The sequence below is a fragment of the Plutella xylostella genome, chromosome 13 (assembly GCF_932276165.1).
Source record: "Plutella xylostella chromosome 13, ilPluXylo3.1, whole genome shotgun sequence".
Taxonomy (NCBI): Eukaryota; Metazoa; Arthropoda; class Insecta; order Lepidoptera; family Plutellidae; genus Plutella; species Plutella xylostella.
Genome location: NC_063993.1, coordinates 4,745,153 through 4,765,729, shown reverse-complemented (window position 1 = coordinate 4,765,729; position 20,577 = coordinate 4,745,153). Strand labels below are relative to the sequence as shown.

At 35.8% G+C, this 20,577-nt stretch overlaps 1 protein-coding gene across 2 annotated transcripts; it reads right to left on the bottom strand.

Annotated features, from left to right (window-relative positions):
* Nucleotides 1-5,704: 5,704 nt before the first annotated feature.
* On the bottom strand, nt 5,705-18,140 carry LOC105397965 (proton channel OtopLc). 2 transcript variants are annotated; one of them, XM_011569995.3, is made up of 15 exons: nt 17,745-18,140; nt 16,941-17,087; nt 11,468-11,549; nt 11,050-11,103; nt 10,281-10,425; nt 9,535-9,640; nt 9,274-9,423; nt 8,981-9,110; nt 8,552-8,748; nt 8,019-8,163; nt 7,442-7,585; nt 7,052-7,151; nt 6,814-6,969; nt 6,318-6,567; nt 5,705-6,143 (listed from the first exon to the last, which is right to left on the bottom strand). In XM_011569995.3, the coding sequence occupies exons 1-15, from the start codon at nt 17,919-17,921 to the stop codon at nt 5,823-5,825; spliced, it is 2,304 nt and encodes a 767-aa protein (XP_011568297.3). In that variant the 5' UTR covers nt 17,922-18,140; the 3' UTR covers nt 5,705-5,822. The 2 variants fall into 2 exon arrangements, with proteins under 2 accessions (XP_011568297.3, XP_011568298.3); XM_011569996.3 differs by lacking the exons at nt 16,941-17,087; nt 17,745-18,140 and adding an exon at nt 12,632-12,785.
* Nucleotides 18,141-20,577: the final 2,437 nt, after the last annotated feature.

Here is a 20,577-nt window from a genome sequence, read left to right as displayed (position 1 = left end):
TGATTGTTTAAAATATCTCCGCTAGCCCTTGCGAACGGTTTTAAGCGACTAATTTTATTTGATAGTTTCCCCATCCCGAGCAGGGTTACCTACCGGGAGGGGCGAGGGAGGGGAAGGGCGGGACTCTCACACTCGACAGATCACCCGAAAGCGCATCACTTAGCAACTCACATCGCTCGGTTCACTGGGCCGGCGCTCGATCGTCACATCTCTGAATACGGCCCTTAAAGCGTCCTCTACATGCTGAAATGTTGGCCCGTGTGTTTGTCTTTTGAATATTTAGCGGTAATTTGAACACGTGAAGACCGTGGGCTTAGAAAATCATTTGTGTTAATCTTTTTAGTAGGATGTAGGTAGGTACATTAATTATGTACATATAATAATATGCGATGCGACAGACATTAACACAGATGTTTTAAAATTATATCTTAGCCGTCAAGGACATATTAAATATCAGGAACTTATAAAAACTGTAAGTATCTTAATAAAAAAAGTTATGTAGCATTCAGGATTCAAATTACACCACTGTAATATGTTAATACAAAGGCTACTATAGTTCATTATAACTTCGTATAAAACATATATATATATATCATAACTATCTAAAAGAAAAATAATCTTAAATTAAATTAAAAACAGCTTAAATTATAGTAAAAAACAGTACTGAAATTTAAGCTGTTAATATACAGCTGTCGAGTAACCTACTTTATGGTTACTGAACCCTCTTTGATACACCCTGTATATTGGTAATTATGCAATAGCTGTCGTAGTCAGCCGACCACAGCCACAGCGCGGCGGACACACAGGGCGCCGCATTAGTGCGGCTGCATTATGTCCCTAAATGCGATTGATCAGATGTAGCGCTCAAACACCGAGCACAAGTGTAAACACGCGCTTACCGGCCAGCTAAAAGTAATTAATCAGTTCAGGGGAAATTAAGTGAACTGCGCAACACCGTGTTTATCGCATGTCATGGAGAAAAAATACGGATATAGTCGTCACACTGAATCAGTGTTGTTAGTGTGAAAAGGTACCTACGACTTAGATATTTTGACCCATCAACTTATTTCTGCTGAGTTTTTAGTAAATAGGTATGTTGAGGGTCAATCAAATTTTGTAAATACGATCATTCAGATGCTTAAGTCAGGGGGCTCAGATATCTGCATGGAAAACTGTACTGTACATATAAAATGTCATAATTCAATATTCTAACTAAGCCAAACTCTCTAAACTATGAAACCATTACTTAACTATTAACCATACTTAATAATTTGTTACGATATTTAAGTTAAATTCCGCCCAGGACGCCTCTCAAACATCTAAAATAAGATCTAAGCAGCTCGCAAATATACCAAAGTCAGTAAGTGTATCGAAGGTTTACTTAAAACATAATAAAGTACAAGGAACTATTCAAGAGTTTAATAATATTCATTGGGCGCGGGCAATTTTCCGGTCGAGAGACGCCGCACTTTGATCAGTGTCGACCCGGAACATCCAGGGCACACTTCCACTATGCCAATATAATAAGCAACATATTTTATTAACTGAACGGGTAAATAACCTAAACAACGTTAAAAACCCCCGATATTTAACATTAGAAGTAACAAAACTCTAACGATTCTCAAAACTCGATCGGCTAAGCGATTATGATAAAACACTCAGTAACATTACATATAATCCAAAAAAACAAACCGAAAATTGGTTCAGGCGTTTAGCATCTACACTACCACAGACATATATATACAGACATTTTAAACTTGTAACACCCCTCTTTTTGTCGGTAATTGAAAAACAAACATTTATTTGAAAAAAAACTACAGAAAAAAAATGGAATGTAGGTTTTCTGTGTCAAGGTCTCTTTGAACGTAATAAAGTAATGGTGATATAATAGCATTGGCTACAAATTTACTACACTTGATAGAGCTGTTGGTAGTGAGATGGCAGAGACTCATTAAAGTAGTTTTTTCATTATTAGCAGAATCCACCCCAGGGATTGGCGACGTTACTACTATATAACAAGCCAAGACAACACAAAAAGATGGGATTATTAAAGTGTTTATAATAGAATAAACTTTGAAACAAGATACCTACCTAGTTTCTTTTATCGATATATTTTAATCCATTCTTTCCTAACTCAAATAAAAATTAAAATATATGAGCACAAAAAATATCTATTGGCGTTCTAAAAGCATTTTCCGAAATACTTGTTCGGTAAAGTAATTCAATTTTACACCCCAGATACATTGGGCCCGACACACGGCCGACAGATAATCCCGCTGGCTGCGTATGTAGGACCCCTCGCTACTGCATCGTAAGGGTTAAGTCTTAGGAAGTATTCTAGACATACATGTAGAGTGTTGATGCCTTTACCTTTTAAACATTATTTCCAGCATGTTTAATTATGCATGCCACAACGATCACATGCTCCTTTTGGGTTAGATTATATTTTGACATACTTCAATGAGTTACGTTACATCTATTGCCGTGTATTGCAGAAATTATTTAAGGAGTATTTATTTATGTTAAATATAAACTAATTTTCCCCTACTTTGACCTTGCTTCGTCTTAAAAAGGTTTTCTGTAAGAATTTGATTATGAGATAGATTTTTTTTTAATAATTGTCTAATAAATTGTTATGTAAGTATGTATTGATGTGTTGTATTAACTGTATTACTATATTCTAGGTAAATATTTGGACCTTTATAAATCCGTATATTTTGAATAACAACGTATGAAACACATACTCCGAATAAGATGTTTTACTCTGTCATAAAATGATCCGACGGCACTGGTTCTACATTTGTTATATCATTGCTCCAGCGAGCGAGTAAATCGAATTTGATGGGCACTTGCTTTTTAGAAAAACTTACAACAATATCAGCGTAGTCGTGTAACAAATTGAATCACCGTTAAATAAATGGCGTGCCACATTTTAGGGGAGGAAAATACTATTCACGTGTAGTTTTATATTTCGATGTATAAGAGACCTTTACTTTCCTATTTGCCTTCAAGACCTGTCGAACTGTTTGCAGAAGACTTAGGTAATGACTCGTTCGCCTGCCTCCATGCAAGTAGAGCGATTAGCACTTAACGTCTATTTAGTGAGATTGCCTCTTGTGTTCTTACTAAATATACACCTCCCTGGGGGCTGCAGGAACGATGGGTAGCTAATAAAGCAACAGCGTAGAGGGTAACACAAACCTAAGGACTTTTAATGTCGGCAACTTTACTAGTTATTGCATTTTCTAGTAAACTGGGGCTACCCACTCAGTTGATTTACGGTGAAATTGGTTTTGTTCAGTAAAGATAAATTGGATTTATTTTCTCTTCAGTATAAAATATGTTTTAAAACGTTGTTTAGATTTAAAAATAATAGTAAGTAGTTTAGAGTTCCTGTCCTATCATATTAGTTATGGGTATTATAAATTAAAAGTGTTTAAACTCACTTTACATAACGGGAACTCTTGCGATTATCTTCCCTTATACACAACACAAAGTCCGAAGCAGCTACCAAATATTTATGAATGGAACACACGCAAAGTCAATAATTTATTTTTTTATTAAAAAAAAAGAGTAATGGCCAGCACTTGCGTTAGGAGGCTGGCTGGATAGAGGACTGTTTTTTAAAAATAGAACTGTCACGTGTTTCGATCGCAGATCTCACGGCGCGTATGGTCGCGCGGGTCACGGGTCGCGGAGGACACTTCCGGTCGCGGCGCGCCCTTCCGCCGGCGCGCGCGCACCGCTCTAGCGCACCCGCCATTGTATGCAGCCTAATGTATTTAAACTATTTGGACTCACCTACCCATATGTATAATTTGAATAGACAAATCGAATTACAGTTAAGTTTTTATTGACAATGTCGAGATGTGGTAACAATTTTTAGTGGATTGTAGGTTTATGGAAAAGCCACGCCTCTTGTTATGGCTGGAACTAGAAAAACGCAAATTCGTTATCATGTTTAGGGAACCCTACTGTAATTCTTTGAAGATGTGGACTGCCTTGCTGCCAGCAGTCCTGTTGTCGAGATATTCCTTTCAGTGAAAAGGACATTTAATTATCTCCCGTATGGTGATCACATTATGATATAATAATATGATTAATAAACCGTACCCCACTTAAAAGCAATGTTTTCCCATATACAGGGTGTCTCAATTTGAGAAGACTCATTAATATAAAGTTAATTGAATTCGGGAAGCGGTGCATCGATTCAATTAGCTTCAAAAAGTTGTATATTACAAGGCACATCGAAAACCAATTAGGTGAGAACCTGTAAATGGCTTTTTGATGCAATTAATGTATTCAGTGATATAGTTAAAACAAAAGGGACATTAAATTTAAAGCGACGAGCTAATGAAGTTAAAAAGTGAACCACTTTGTTTTAAATCTTTTAATAAGTTTCAGACCGTTTATTTGGTTTCTGACGTGAAGCCAGATTAATCTGAGCTTAGACATTTTAAATAAATACTTATATTAACTAAATTACTTGGTATATACAAAGAGAATCGAATTAATAATCGTAAAGTGTGAAACAAAAACGTTGAAACCATCCACACATTCCGGAAGGCATGAAAAAGCTGGCAGCATTGTGGCGCTCTCCACAGCGTCATTTATATCGGCTTCAATACTGGCCTGGAACCGCCGGAGCATCGCAAATACTGCTATCAGCCGCTATTCACGTGTCCGAAATTCGTCAATACAAGGCGATGCTTATTCAGAGAAGGTCGGAAACAATTATACAACAGTGGCAATGCGCAGCGGCGCGCATATCCGCTCCGCACATTACCTCACTCGGCGATCATATTTTCCATTTTATACCAATTCCATGACGCACCCCTCCCCCCGCGTCCTCACCCGCGAAGGGCTTCCGAGGGGAAAGCTGGAGCTAACTAAACTGCCTACTGATTTTTGTCACAATGTTACTCAGATGTACCTGTTTTACTCAATTTGTAACCCAGACTCCATGTACTAGGGTTCGGATTGAAATGGCAGGATGAATATGTAAATCTTTTTCTGAATGAACTGAAATAAAAATGTGATCTGCCTCGAACAGTTAATATCATCTTACTGACCTTATTTCTCTTTATCTTTAAAGCAGTATTGTAGCTCTATAATAATTGACATTACATCAATATTGTTCTCTTTCCATGCCAGACAAGCCAATTGTGTTTGTGCAGTATCTTTATTATAGTTTGCAAACTAATTGCAATCTTATCGGGGACAACGTAAGCGGGGCTTCGACGTACGCAATATCGATAGTGCATGTCCTAGGGCATCTGTAGATACTGTAGTAACTAGTTTGTGTACAGCGGGATGCGAGAGGCTGAGTGCGTCCGGCCTGCCCGAGTACTTAACCTAATATTCGGTAATTGCATTACGGCAGCAACATTAATTAACTGCCTCTCCACCTTGACTACGTAAGACGATGTATTGATACGTGCTTTGTGGTCTCGAGGTATTACCCTTTGTGCTGTTACATGTGTCCGACTCAATTAGACGTGTAATTCTCTGAGACTGTACAATGCACACACGCGTGTATGGAAATAATTATTGCGAGGACGGTAATAATGTAGCGACAATAGAGAGGATTGATTATAATCTAGAATATTATGCACGGTTATTTTACACCGTTTCCTGACAATTTATGTATAGGTTTTATTATTTATGTACATGCTAGAGGGGAGTCGAAAAAAGTAAGGCATGATTAAACTGTACAAAATTTAATCTTTACATCTTATTATATAAATAAGTAACTTATATACAAATTAATATACTTAAAAATACAATTTAAAGCTATAAACTTACTAAATTAACAACTAAAGCTAATGCTCAGCACCAGGTTTGTAAGCGGAATCCCAGATATCAGCAAAACAGACGCTGGAGTGAAACCTGAAGAACATGATGAGAGGGAGGGAAATATGGCCGAGGATGGTCCAGAGCACTTTGCCGTAGTAGGCGTACCTCACGTCGAGGCTGTCTGGCGACTTGTATGAGAAGGTGTAGAAGATCCACATGCCCACGTTGGCAATGATGAGGAACATGATGACTTCTCGGCCCGGCTTCGTGCGCCGCAGCTTCCTGGTGTTGCTGCAGCGGCGCAGGGCGTCCACGATGAGAGATGTCTGGATGATGACTTGGAGAAACTACGGCGAAAAAAGTTTGAATTGGTAAGTGTCACATTCGTAATCATACATTTGCAAGCGTAATTAATAGTTTGCAGGAAATAGATATTATTTTGAGTGAATTCTTGAGTACAGTGGTAATTTATACGTAAATAAAAAGATAATTAATAAGAACATTTTACCAATTTTACTCACCATGACACACATATTAACAGTTTTTATGCTGTTTTCCAAGGATATGGAGGCGATGAGTGAGAAGGCGATTTCCATGAAGAAAGCGGGGAGGCAGACGAAGAGGAGCACATCGTCGAGAAGAGAGATGGGATGCTCGTTGATGTCCATTTTCCTGGTCTGGTTGAAGGCGATGACGGCGGCCAGTAGCATGGAGACGTGGAGAATCAGGTTCATGAGTTCATTCAGAGTGTTGCCCAACTTCAGGAATTCACTGAAAAAAAAAGTTAAAATTTTAATTTTTAATGACTCAACTGAACAAGAACAATCAAGATTAAGATTTGATATCCCTGATAATCAATATAATCGTTCCTTTATTAAGATTATTACACTTTTGTTATTGTTGTCTCAGTTATCTTGGGATTCCCTATGCTTTGTCATGATTTGAATGAGTGATGATTTCGTCATCAATTGTAAAAAAACAATCACACATGTTAAATATATATGACTATAAACTCACTCTCCGATGCTGCCGAAGACGAATCCAAGGATGAGGTTACCGATGATGAGGACCATCATGATAAGACCAACAAACAACCCTCTGTTGGACGCATGGCAGTCCGCGTATATCACTATATTACTAGAAAAATCGTTCTCCTCTGCAGCCGTGGGAATTCTGTACAAACATATTGAAGTAATGAGAACATTTTTGTCTTGTTTCAATATTCATTTTATATATCTATTTTTAAAAGACTTACTTGCAAACCGATTTTGTATCGCCCAAACTTATATTCACGTCTTCTTCGTCATCATAGTCGCAAGATCCAATATTCGTCCAAATGATGTAGTAGACAGCCACTGAAAATAATTCAATCTATTTAATTTCAAAGGAATATAATTTATTTTTTTCAGCTTAATTTACTAAAAACTTGAATTCTAAAATCTAAACTGTAGAGTAGAGAAGTACAAGTAGTTTAAAATTTTAAATTTACAAAAACTGTTTGGATTTCTAAAAAAAATACGCTTACCGTTAAAAAAAATGTATAAATTTATTTGGATTTCATTGCTCTACATAATATTACTCTTAATTTCACAGGGTAGGGTAGGGGTACAGGCAGGGGTAGGTGTAATAGTTTGTATAAATTTACCAATAAGGATGTTGAACTCCACAGTGAACGGGTAGAGGTAGGGTGAGAAGTTCTCATAGATGGACGCCACCGCTTTGGATCCAGTGCACTCTTCATTATAAAGATTGTCGAGATCAATTATCTTCCCAGGAAAGTCGAAGATTTCTGAAAGAATAAGAATTAGATTATTGATCGAACAAAAGTTAAGTTAATGTACATTTCGGAGCGGAGCGGACGCCTCGACAATAACTTTTGTTTATTTTGTTGGACCGAAGTGTCACAGTGACAAAAGTTACTGTCGCTGCGCTCATACAAAAATTACTGTGACAGCGTGTAACCGGAGTCGTTTTGCTCAGAAGTGTACTGTAATTTAAATAAACGCAATCAAATATTATTACCAATTCTATCTAATTAGATGCATATCACACAAACGCAGGTAATTTGAATACGTTCTATGACTAAAACCGACTGGTGCTAACCGTTCGCTCAGTAAATTGATCTTTCTTGAAGGTGGCGGTGATATTTTCACTTTTTTTGGGCGGCGGTGATCGCTGCGTTTACCTTAGAGTGTTTTTATAATTTAAAATGTAGAACTTACCAACACTAGTATCGTTATCCGTTTCATATTCCTTTTTAGTTTGCGCATAGAGAGAAAGTGCCAGAACTGTTTCTCTCACAATGGCTGATACCCAAAAAGAAAGACTGGATCCTATAAAATGCATGAAACCAAATCTGGCCATTCCCTGTAACCAAATTTATAAAGAATTTATTAATTACGTGTGTTCGTAAAAATGATAATAACAAACAAGCTTAAACAATATATTTTATCAAAACATTTAAGCAGATAAACATGATTGCAAAAATTGACTTCCGCGAAAATTTACGTCAAAATATTGTACTTTTTATCGGAAATTTCAGAACTTATACAATAAGTAATTACCTAATCATTTAAGTAATCATACATTCATTGCGTGAGGAGGTTTTTAAAGACATTATGGTGCCAATAAAGTTGCTGTTCGATTCCTGGCTAGGGTAGATAATTTTCTCTTATTTATTTAATTTATGAACTCATCACTTAAAATGGATCATCGTATTTTGATAAAATAAAGCTAGACATGTATAGTGTTTTACCTGACCACATAGGATGATGACATTGGAGAATTTAAAGATAAAGTACAGTTGGAAGAAAGTGTGTAAAGGACTCAAAAGGTCAGCAGCAATGACGATGTATTCCACGCATTCGTCGTTTTTAATATTTTCGTCGAGAAAATAAGAAACTTGAACAGCTAGAAGCAAGACTGAATGGACCAGATGACCCAGAGCGAAACCTGAAAAAAATTATTAAGTCTTTGGGATTTATAGAGGTAGAAATAGCGAACAATAAAGTTTATCAATCAATTAATGCAGTAGGAACGTTGTAGGTACATGCATAGTAGAGCCAATGTTTTGGAAAAAGAAATAGATTTTATAAGGAGCACGGAGTTGTGTATTATGTTGGGGTTTTGTTGCTCATAATTCCGAGACTTTTCAAGATTTTTATCGACCATTTTTTTTACCAACCTGCAGCTCCAACCTTCAGGTAGAAGCTTCCAGAATGTCTGCCCGAGCCGAAACAATAGTCGTGTGTGAGCGGTAGCAGCGTCGGCGGGTTAATTATCGGAGGGCTTTGATCTAGACTACCATTGTCTTCCTAAAACAAGAAAATAGGTGTTAGGTAAAAACTTAATCTTCACTTGGAAGGGTTTTTTTTTAAGTTTAGACTACTTTCCTAGGTGTTAACATGTTACCAAGGAATAAAAAATATTTAAAAAAAAAATATGCAAAAAAATAAACAGAAAATGTAGAAATCTTACTTCGTACTTCCTGAATATTTCTTCAACGGATGCATCGTGTTCTTCTTTTATTTTCATGTTTTTGGATGTGATCTTTTTAAATCTTCTAATATCGAATAATAAATATAACATATACACAACTCCCATAGCTGCTAGCAATACACTGTATATCTGAAACAAATTACATTATATACATTTTTTATTTAGGTAGGTTCCATATAACCACATCAACCACATACACATTATGTTATAATTATAAATATAAAAAGGAATGACACTCACCGTAGCAACATTTAAATCAATAAATGGATCGTAAATATTAATAATTAATCCTAATGTGACTATGAATATCGCATAAATGCAACTTAGAGACATCGTGACATTTTCTCTGAAAAACAAAACACATGAGGTTAGTCAATTGCTTAAAAATACTAAGCGTAAAAAGCACTCACGGTAAATTAACATGAGTACTTCAATAGTATATGAACATTAGTTAATTACTTTAAAGACCCACTCACTCATTTACTATAAGTTAGTAAGTACCTTTGCAACAAAAACAAGTGCCAACACCCAAAAAAGTTTACACAGGTCAACAATAAAATTATACCTTGTAAATTCTTAGGTCTTACTCTTCTTCCTTAATTTATGGCTAACAGTAAATACACTCAATAGCAATGAAATAGTTCAATTACATAATTATATGGAACGTCAATGACAAACTTTTTCATTGCACGTGAGTGTGTCACTCATATTTTACTTAACGCGTTTCTTATGAACATATTATATTACAGTGCCACAAACTTATCTGTTCCGGTGAGAGCGAACTAAATTGATCCATATCTCATTACTTACTTATGAATTGTATATTGTATAAGATTAGATGGGTTTATTAACACCGCAAGAGCGAATTAACAATACGCGCCAACTTAAAATCTTATAGAATTAAGAAATATTAGAAATTTATGTGAGCTGTCACCAGAACAGATAAGTTTGTGGCACTGTATTATTATGAATACATAGAGTCTTACACAGTGAGTTTCTTGTTTTCCTCTTTGCCGGTTGGCGGGGGCGCCTGAGTCTCCACAGACCTGATGGACTGCGCGTCCATGTAGTTGAAGGAGCGCGAGGGACTCAGCCCCTTCATGTCGTTAGGCGCGTAGAGGCGGTAGCTGCCTGCAGGGGTGCTTGGTTAGTTTGTGATAGAATTGCGCTCAGCTGCCGCTAGATGGATTCGTTATAGACGTAGATAAACTTAACTAACTGTATCGCGATTAGCCATAAATACGACGCTGTGATTGGTGGAACGTGAATTAAACGAGTTTATCGACGTTGATAACGAATCCGTGTAGCAGCCGCAGGTTCCGTTCGGACGAAAAATTGTTGGATCGGGATTGGTAATCTATGAATAAATTTGCATAATATAAAAAAATTGTGTTAAACACAGACATGTAAAATAAGTTTTTATTACTAAGTACGTTTTAGGTTAGTTATAGGTACCTACGTATTTTTTTTTACCTAGAAGTTTATGATTTTGTAAATCAAAATATAATTTTCTAGAACTTGTAAAACATAGTACGGATGTAATAAGTAATACAATAAAACTTCATTGTTGTGGCTTTCCGATGACTTGTTATCATCACCGGTTTTCCGTAAAGTCCGTCAGGGAAATACCTGTTTTATAACTAGGTATATTATAGGGCCTTGAATCATCAACAAACATAATAATAATAGGCGACTGATAGCATCACTTTCTTCAGAACAAAAATGCAAGTAGAACATTTGCTGAAAATTACATACTCAATGATCTCGTGTCTCCATTTCTGTTGTTTGGCACTGGACTGCCTCTGTCACCTAAAAAGGTAATAAACGATTACGGTAATGTTAGTATGTACCTACTCATAGACCCAATTTGAGGAGAACTTAATCACCCGTACACTTACACACAACTTAATCACATGCACTTATTATCATTTTTTAAAATAACAAACTGTAGGTATAAAAGCATTAAAAAATTAAGTCGAACGAACAAAAATGGTTCAAAAAGACTGAGTCACCCCCTTTCGGCTTCGACATCAGACAAACTGTACTTATATAGGACCATGATCATTATTATCAATGGATGAAAAAGGACTGACTCGTAAGACATTTAGATAATTGATGGAAATTTAATGTGGTGTTGTGCGGTAATGATTGAGTGAGAATTAGCACCACCAACCTGCAGGAGTGATAGGTTGCGGAGTGGGAGAGTTGCTGACCTCCCCATTGTTTAGCGCTGGCGATCTCGGCAGCTGAGTGTCCTGTAACAAAATTCATATTTATTTATAAATATATTGTTAAACATGAATGTATAACTAAACTGTATTATGCTTGAAATTGTAGTGGTGGTAGATCATAGTTGGATAAGGCTTATTCAAACCCCGAACGTGATGTGCAAGTTATAATGAGTTCTTTGGAAATAATGTTAAACAAAACCTATATGTCAAACAAAACCTCGACAGGAAACCTAATCATGTGTAGGTATACCCAGATGTGTGAACCCGCTTTGACCAATTCCAATCATTCTGGTCCACCATAAAAATGATGCGAAATTGTTTGAACTTAGGAAGACACTTGAGCTTACGGGGATATGCATAAGGGTTATGTTTAAGTGAGCCAGGTGCAGGCAATTAAATTAGAAAAGGAATGGATTCCCGATTATTAGTAGGTAACACGTCTTTCGTCATTGGTAACACTTTACACAGAAAATGCCAAATTAAGTTAATATTATGGGTCACAAGCCACACATTAAATAAAAATCAAGCAAACCGATATTCCACTCGACTATTAAGTAATATGATATTCGCTGGAAACATTAAAATTTCCGATAAATTCATATACAGGACTAAAAATCGGCGAGTGCTCGCAAAACCGGATTAATAACTTCATTAGCCGCTTGTTTCTCTCGATCGACACCACCCTGTATATCACTATAATCCCATTACGGCAGGCTGCGTTCGTTCCTGTGCTGTTTTGGGCGGCCGATGAAAAAAAAGTGCATCGGAGCTTCGCTGTGATCGGGCAGCGACTATACAGCAGTTGGGGCGTCCATATTTTCAATAAGCTTTTAGCTTGTTCGATTGTAATATTCGTTGCGACTGAACGATGGCACGACCCACTATTTTCAGAGAGCTTCTGCTCTCTTTTTTGCTGTTACTGTAAAGTGAAATTTTAGCTACGGAATATTGTGATCCGAGTTTTATTTTTGTTGTTGATTTATACAAAATGCACGTTTTGAAACAAACCGAAGCACTTTAATCATTTTTAATCTCATTGGACACTAATTTAATACACCACACAAGGAAACAAAACAATATGTTTTTAAGTTAATAATTTTACGTACTCTATTAGGAGATATTACAATCCCCAATGATGGTAATTTTCTTTTCATGTTTTCTTAACTAAAGTGCACATTACAATGGTAATTAGGCATCACAATTAATGTTTAATATGAAATCTATCAGAAATTTTAACTGATAATGCTTAATTCATCCTTTGACTTTCGAAAAAGACGATTTCAGTAATTCCTTTTACGATATCCAAGATTAATTGGTGCGCTATCTTAATGAATGATAATGATAATTTAAGTCAAAATATTTATTTCGTTTCACTAACAACTTGCCTGCGCTGGTGACATACTCTTCTCGACATTTCATTGTGATACATAGGCGCTGCCATTTGTTCTCTATGTTTAAAATAAACCTGGCTGCCAATAATTTGAAGTGCAATACTGGCAGTCGATTTATGGAACAGAAAAAAGAAAATAAAAGGATAGAAAATTTCATTAGGCGAGGCGTTGGGGCGGCACGGTGTATCGTGATCGTGGCTGTGCTTACAGCCGAGGGCCACAGAGGGGTAAGGGCCGGGCGCGGGCGGCGGGAGGGGGGGTCTCGCGACCGACTGGGCTCAAAAGGTTCACAGTTGGCTGCGCAAGAGTGACCCGCCTCACAAACAGGGCCCGTGCTGTCCGCTTGCTGCTCTAGCCTAGACGGCTTAGGGTGGATGTCATCGGATTTGTGACTACATTAGGGTTGGTAATGTTTTTGTTGGTGGCAGTAGTTGTTTTAAGTAGTAGGTAGTTTTAAAGATTATGCATTAGAAGTTTATGCAACTTATAGATTTGAGATGATGAGTTTAGTAAGAGAGCGTAATGAATAGGCTTCTTAACTCCTTGTTAACTCTTATTACTATTTAATTAAATATTTAACTAATGACCAATGGTAAAAAATATTAAAGAAAAAGCTGTTTTGGCTGTTTGTCTTGTCCACACTATGACTACAGGGTAATCATTACAACCCACTGCTTCCATATATATGAATTCGTTTGTTCAAACTAGGGACGAGGTTTAAAATAAATTTGCTTTGAAAACGGGTAAAATATAGCGTTGCACAGTATGGCCTTACTTTATCTACTATTTTCTATGATATTGATTTTTTTAAATATAATTTGGATGTCCTGACGTACCCAAACAGAATAAAAACATTGCACATTTTTGCTTTTTTACTAATCTGAATTATATTTTATATAAAAACTTTATTGTTAACGGTAAGGGGTCAATGTCCATTTACAACGTACATGTGTCAATGATAAATACCACAACAACGTATTAAAAGCGACACAATAAATAGCAGGTTCTGTACGTTAAACGCATTATTATGTAGGTATCCTAATCCTAACTTATTCCTAACTTAATATTATAAATGCGAAAGTAACTGTGTCTGTCTGTCTGTCTGTCTGTCTGTCTGTCTGTGTGTTACTCTTTCACGCCAAAACTACAGAACGGATTTGAATGAAATTTGGTATACATACGGTCCAGACCCTGGGAAAGAACATAGGCTACTTTTTATCCCAGAATTCCCACGGGAAAACTTTTTATGGCGAAGTGAAGCTCGCGGGAACAGCTAGTAAGTAATAATATCTTCGTTGATAATGCACCATCCTATACCTAATTAAAACAGGACAATATTTATATCAGAAAAATGCACGCTATATAAAAATAGGATAATAATATACTTATTTTAATAATCATAGTAGAGGGTGACATACATTTTGTTTCTACAAAACATGATTCCAAATTGTAACCACCAAATTCATAGAGCTTTTTGGTTTAAAATTTAAGTTGATTTACGAGTTTCATCTTTTTGACTGATGTAAAGAGTCGAGATTCGTGTGTTTCAATGTAAATTTTTACCTTGTTATAAATTTAAAATATTGTCTAGGTATGAATTTGAGGTGTAGTAAGTTGCTATATATTGGAATATATTGGAATACTTCAAACAAATCCAAGACAACATAAAATTTTCTATTACAAACTTAACTATTGGAGACGTTTATAAATCGGTCGGATACAGCACCGAAGGATTTTACTTTCATCGATATTTAATGTCATCTCTCTATATTTGCATTACATCTAGCATTTGTAATTCAGGGCGTCTTGCACAACAAAGCTAAATAAAATTAAATAGTTTGTCTCTTGCTCTGACAGTATAATGTCAGAGCAAGAGGTCATAGATTTAATTTTATTTAACTTTGTTGTGCAAGACGCCCTTAGAAAGTATTTTTTTACACTAGTTTTTACCCGCGGCTTATAACTCAGTCAGTTTAGATTTTATCTTAGGACTTCATCCCCATTTTCACCTTTATGGGGGTAGAATTATCAAAATCGCCAAGAGAAAATTTGAAGATCCTAACTTTAAAACTGAAGGACTTTCATACAAACGTTCATCCCTTATTTTAACCCTTTAGGCTGGGTAGGTGGAGTTTCTGAAAATCTCTCTTAGTGAGAGATTTTCAGAAAAAGTACTACTACACTACCTAAGGAACCTACGTGCCAAGTTTCATGATTGAAGCTTGAGCTGTTTGGGTTGATGCTGATGCCCAATGTCACTTTCATCTTTTATACATTTTAAATACCATAGTCATAAATAAATTATACGGCTGGAACCCTAAAATATAATTACTAAGCTAAGGTTAATGCACATGTGACATTTAATGATAGTATAAATGATGAATGAGGAAAATATTTAATCCCATGATTAGGATTAAGATAATGTAAACATGTAGTATGCTGAACTTACAGCAGGCATAGTAGTTATGATTATACTATATTATTTTTTTTTTATTGCTCGTAATATTTTATGTATCATAAAAAAAGGAAAATGTGTGTATTACCTACGTAGTTTTTCATACGTCCTTCTAAGACGAGGTGTTTGTGAAATCTGTGAAATGTCCGTGCGTGCTGTCCGTGGTCCTCACTCAAGAACTACTTTTATTTATGTATTTATTATAATAAACAATAATGCTTAACAGCTATAGCCAACACGCAATTATAGCTAGGTAAGTAGTACAAAAAATATATATAAAAAATATTTACAAAATAGAATTTAGCATTCACAACAAATACAATTAAAATTACACAATATGAAACATAAAATACGACATACATTTAAAAACAAACAGAATTCAAATTTAAATAAATTGAGATCATAAATCTAGATCTACTTTTTTCGGCATAAAAAAATATATTGCCGATTGGTGGTTTGTTATAATTTTAAGGGAATAGAATAAAATAAGAATATAATTCATTGGTATACACACAGGAATCGAACCCACAACCTCGCGAATGTGAGCCAAGACCTTATCCTAGTCATAAGTCATCATTTTAAAATCACGTGTAATGTTAAACTATCTACAAAGTGGTAAATCCCAAAAAAAAATTTAAAATCTGTGTCATGATCATGATAATTGATTTAAGTACGGTGATTTCCAATAATAAAGATAGTAAATAATTTCTAGGTATACCTAGGTGGATATAATATTTCATGTGTACAACAACAATAAGACCCCTCAGTATTAATTCTGATTCTTTCTAGGCAAGAATTTAAAATTCATTTTTTTTAAACAAATAGTTACCTACTATATTTTTTATAAAAATTGTAAACCATCTAATCACATCACTATAAACCAAGTTGTTATTATGTGTATTATTGTCATCTATGGATTAAAATCCACCTATTTACTTCCGCTTGTCTAGGTAGATTCGTTATAATAAAGAAATGTAATGTAAGTATTAAGTATATGAATCTTGAAAGAGAGAGTGTTTGCATAGAACAATAGACCAGGTACCTACTAATTTTACTAACATTTCATCGGATTTCAGATGTAGGCTGACGATGATGATGGATTTATCTGTCTATCGTGCCCAGGATGGCATTACCTTACTGAGGCTGCCCAGGATTTCGGAACCCGGGCATTAAAGGCACGTCATGAGAGATGGACTTCAGGCCGTCATGTTTGAGAAACAGATGTTCCCGCCATCCCTTCTTGATTATTACCTAAGGCTTGCACTATAGGAACCTCCGCGAGTGACGTATCACCTGTTGTTTTTATGAATGTCGCTAATTATAACTAGGCAATCATTTCACTATTCTAGCTACAGTGATCGTAACTGATCATTGAAGTTAAGCAGCACATGGCACGGTCACCCATTGTTATCTGAGCGCCTCCGTGCTACCGAGCGGCCCCGGTTGCTGTTTCGTCAGCAGTCGTGAACCTAGTCGGTCACCTTGATAGCGTGATGGCATGTGATGATGAATCATTCCACCACGGTAGCTCTAGCATTTTCCCGACACGTTAAGGAGAAGACAACTCACATCAGCATACATGACGCTCCGGGGCGGGCGCTTCCGGGCGGCGCGGGCGGCGGTGGCGGTGAGCAGGCTGCCCGAGACCGGCCCCGGCTGCGACACGGCGCGCCGCCGGGACCCCTCCTTCACCGCGTTCAGCTGCATGTTTATTATCTGGGGGCAAGTTTTAAGGTGAAAAAAGACTTTCCCGAGAGCTTCGCCTTAAGGTTAAAGGCAAGCTCAAATAGAGCCGCCAATAAAAAAAATATAACTTTTGTTTGAAAGCGTTTTTCCCAAAACTGACGTCTTTCGAGCTCTCTGCGTAATTTCAATTTTGCGACGCTATTTGAGCTTTACCGGAATTGTAGGGTAAAAAGTAGTTTGTGCATTCAGGATGTCAGCTTACTACATGCTAAATGGTGAAGATATGAGGGAACACAAACATTTAACATACTGTACCCAAGAAGAAAATATATTATGAAATAAAGAAGTATGTGTGGTAATTTATTCCCTGTAAATTTTAAAGGGTTACAATTTAGAATTTATTTAGAAACAATTATCCAAACACCAAAAAAGTACAGCTAGTGTTGTGTACCTATGTAGGTAGATGTAAAAAAGCAGACATAAATCCAGATTTTTGTTTTGATGTATTTTGTCTTCGGATCTTTGATGTGCCCAAATAATGCTCGTGAAGAGTGGGAGCAGCATTGAATTTCTGTATGCCAGGATAGATACAACATTCGTAGAAGGGCGTAGTTAATCATTATGATAAAATTTATGATTTAAATGTAACTAACCACGCATCATACGATTCTCTATAGTGAGACTTACCCCAGGATCCTTCGCATAGGCTCTGACGGGTCCTTCCTCCTCATAATGGATGTTGTTGACAGCCGGCACACTCGCAGTTTTGTCACCGATGTTGTTATTAACATTGTTGATATTTAATTTTCTGTTCAGGATTTCGTTCATCAGTTGTTCCCTCGCGTTGCCACTGGTCATTTCCATCTTCACTAATTCAATGAGCGGATGTTATCAATTCACTATCTCAAGTATATAATTTTCACACTAAACACTCAATACAGTCATTTATTACACATTATATTCAAGCAGAGTAATTCAATGAAACGTCCGCAACAAATTATTCGCAGAAATATTATTTATTTGTTATTATATAAATAAAAAATTACGAAAACGATAGGTTAGTTTCAATGACAAAGATAAATAACTTCAAAAGAAATAAAATATAGGTACCTATCTACCTAAATTAATTGTGTACTTGGTTATCGGATGATAATATTTAATGATAATAATTTTAAATAGCTTCTATGATTCAGACATCATTGGAAATGGTACGCACAGACTAAGGCGAATTACCTATTAAATAACTTTTGGGTTTTTTTTTCACAATATCTATACATTTACCCCCTTATTCATAGAAAAGTTACAATACGTTTTAACTAATAAACTGTTTTGTCCCTATCTGTCAAAGAACAAATTGTTCTTTGTCGGAGAGGGACAAAACAGTTTATTAGTTAAAACGTTATGTAACTTCTCTATGAATAAGGGGGATAGTTTCGACGGCGGAAAGTTAGCTCATTCTCATCGAAGTGACCGACTTGCTAAGTATTGGTTTAGTATCATTTGTGGAAGTCTAGGGAAGGTTTAAATTAAATTTAATCAAATCAATGATATCTTGCATCTATCTCTGTTATGCACTCTACATAATATTAACAGTCTCCATAGATAGATAGAATATTCTTTATTTGTACACAACACTATACTTGCATGTTCGCGATTGTATGTGCCACCCGTTGTTATTCTTTATCATAAAGTTTTACTATCAGATTTTCTGAACTGTATATTAAACAGGAGTCTTTAATAATCAGAAATAAAATATTTTTTACAATAGACCTCACGTTGTCAACTTATGTATGCGTCGTTATTTCGTTAAATTGTAATTGCTGATTTTATAAGATATCGAAAAAGCTGTAGTTGCTGGCTAGTTGGGTGTAGATTTTTTGTTTGCAAAACAATTGTGTAACTACTAGTTATAATAGATAATGGAAAATGCTGGTGCATCAGTGAACAAATTAAGATCTGCTAATTAACTTAATCTTAATACCTAGGTAGGTATATGCTGTTTGCTTATACTAATAAATTTTAAATCGTTTACACTATATATTATAGTGCAAGATATCCATTATTTTATTGGGACTAATCGAGCCAGCTTTATTGTTTTCTATTTATTATTTTATAAGATTAATTTAATTCATGAATGAAATGACATAAGTACTTTAGGCATGCATACCCCATGATACAGGCGGCAAAAAAACTATAATTAAATTGCGTTATGATAAGCTTTACAAGGCACCTAAACATTTACCATCACTATAATTCTTGTAGTTTCTAGGTTTTCTTCTTTGATGGAAGCTGAAGCTACTCGTACGTACCTAACGTGGGAACTAAGAAGTTTTATAGTCAACATTTTTCGTGGGAAACCCCCTGGCTGCAGGAGTAAGACCAAGAGCGAGAGGCAGATAGCCAGTAGTGGATGACTGAGGAGGGCCGAGGACAGAGTGTCGTGGAGCTTCTCTTAGTTCAGCAGTGGACGTTTATAGGCCGAAGTTCATACAAAGAACTTCGTAATAGCTGAGACATGCAAGTTGAATTGCAATCTAACGATAATATTCTTAATAAGTAAATTGTTCAAAAGTTCATATACATATTTTTTCAGTTTTATTATTTTATGCGTATGAAATAAAATTTTATTCTATTCATTCTATGATATTCTAAAGACAGGTAAATAGTTTGCTGCCTATTAAAAATATAATAGCAGAAATAAAACAAAAAAAAGCCATATTATTTCGAACTACTGAAAATTTCAATTCGAAGCCAACGCCATCTGTCGTTAAATACACGTTCTACTTAGTTGAGTCGGTCTATTACCACACCGCTTTTCCTGCTCAATGCTTGCTCTAAAGTCTAGTCTTCAGTTCTTGATTAGTTACTGGGGTGGCGCTTTTATGTTGATTTCATTTGAGTAAGTAGAACTTACGACGAGCGGACCATTTCGGATCAAAAGGTATTTAGTCCTATTTAGGTACTATTTAGTCCTCTAAAATCCTCTATAAAATTACTTTTAACTAACTTTAACTTGACGTCGAAATGACCATGATGCCAAACATCCTGATTTCAGATAGTGTTTTATGCAGAATATAGACTCCAACTAAAATGAACATCAAATATTGTGCTCTTCAAAACCTTTTCAAATTACTATTTTCTTAATTATTATGGTAGTCATAGAACAATGCGGGTGTGAGGGAACACTCGAGTACTCAATGATGGTAATTGATCACGATCACATAGTGTGGTGGACGGGCCTGCCATACTCTGTCCTATTTCCAACAGTGGACGATAATGGGCTGATGATGATGATGGAAAATAGTATCATACAATAGAAGTAATTGTTTATTATCAACTCAATAAATTTATTTTGTAACATCTGAGTCAGGGTGTTGAAAAAGTGGTAGGTATAGGTAGGAATATTAACTTTGATAAACAATACGAACAAGATAGAGTGTCAGTGCCAAATATGTTTTCCCAGTGAGCCCTTATTTTGAATTAGTTCGGTTAGAAGATTTCACTAAATAAATAGCTAATG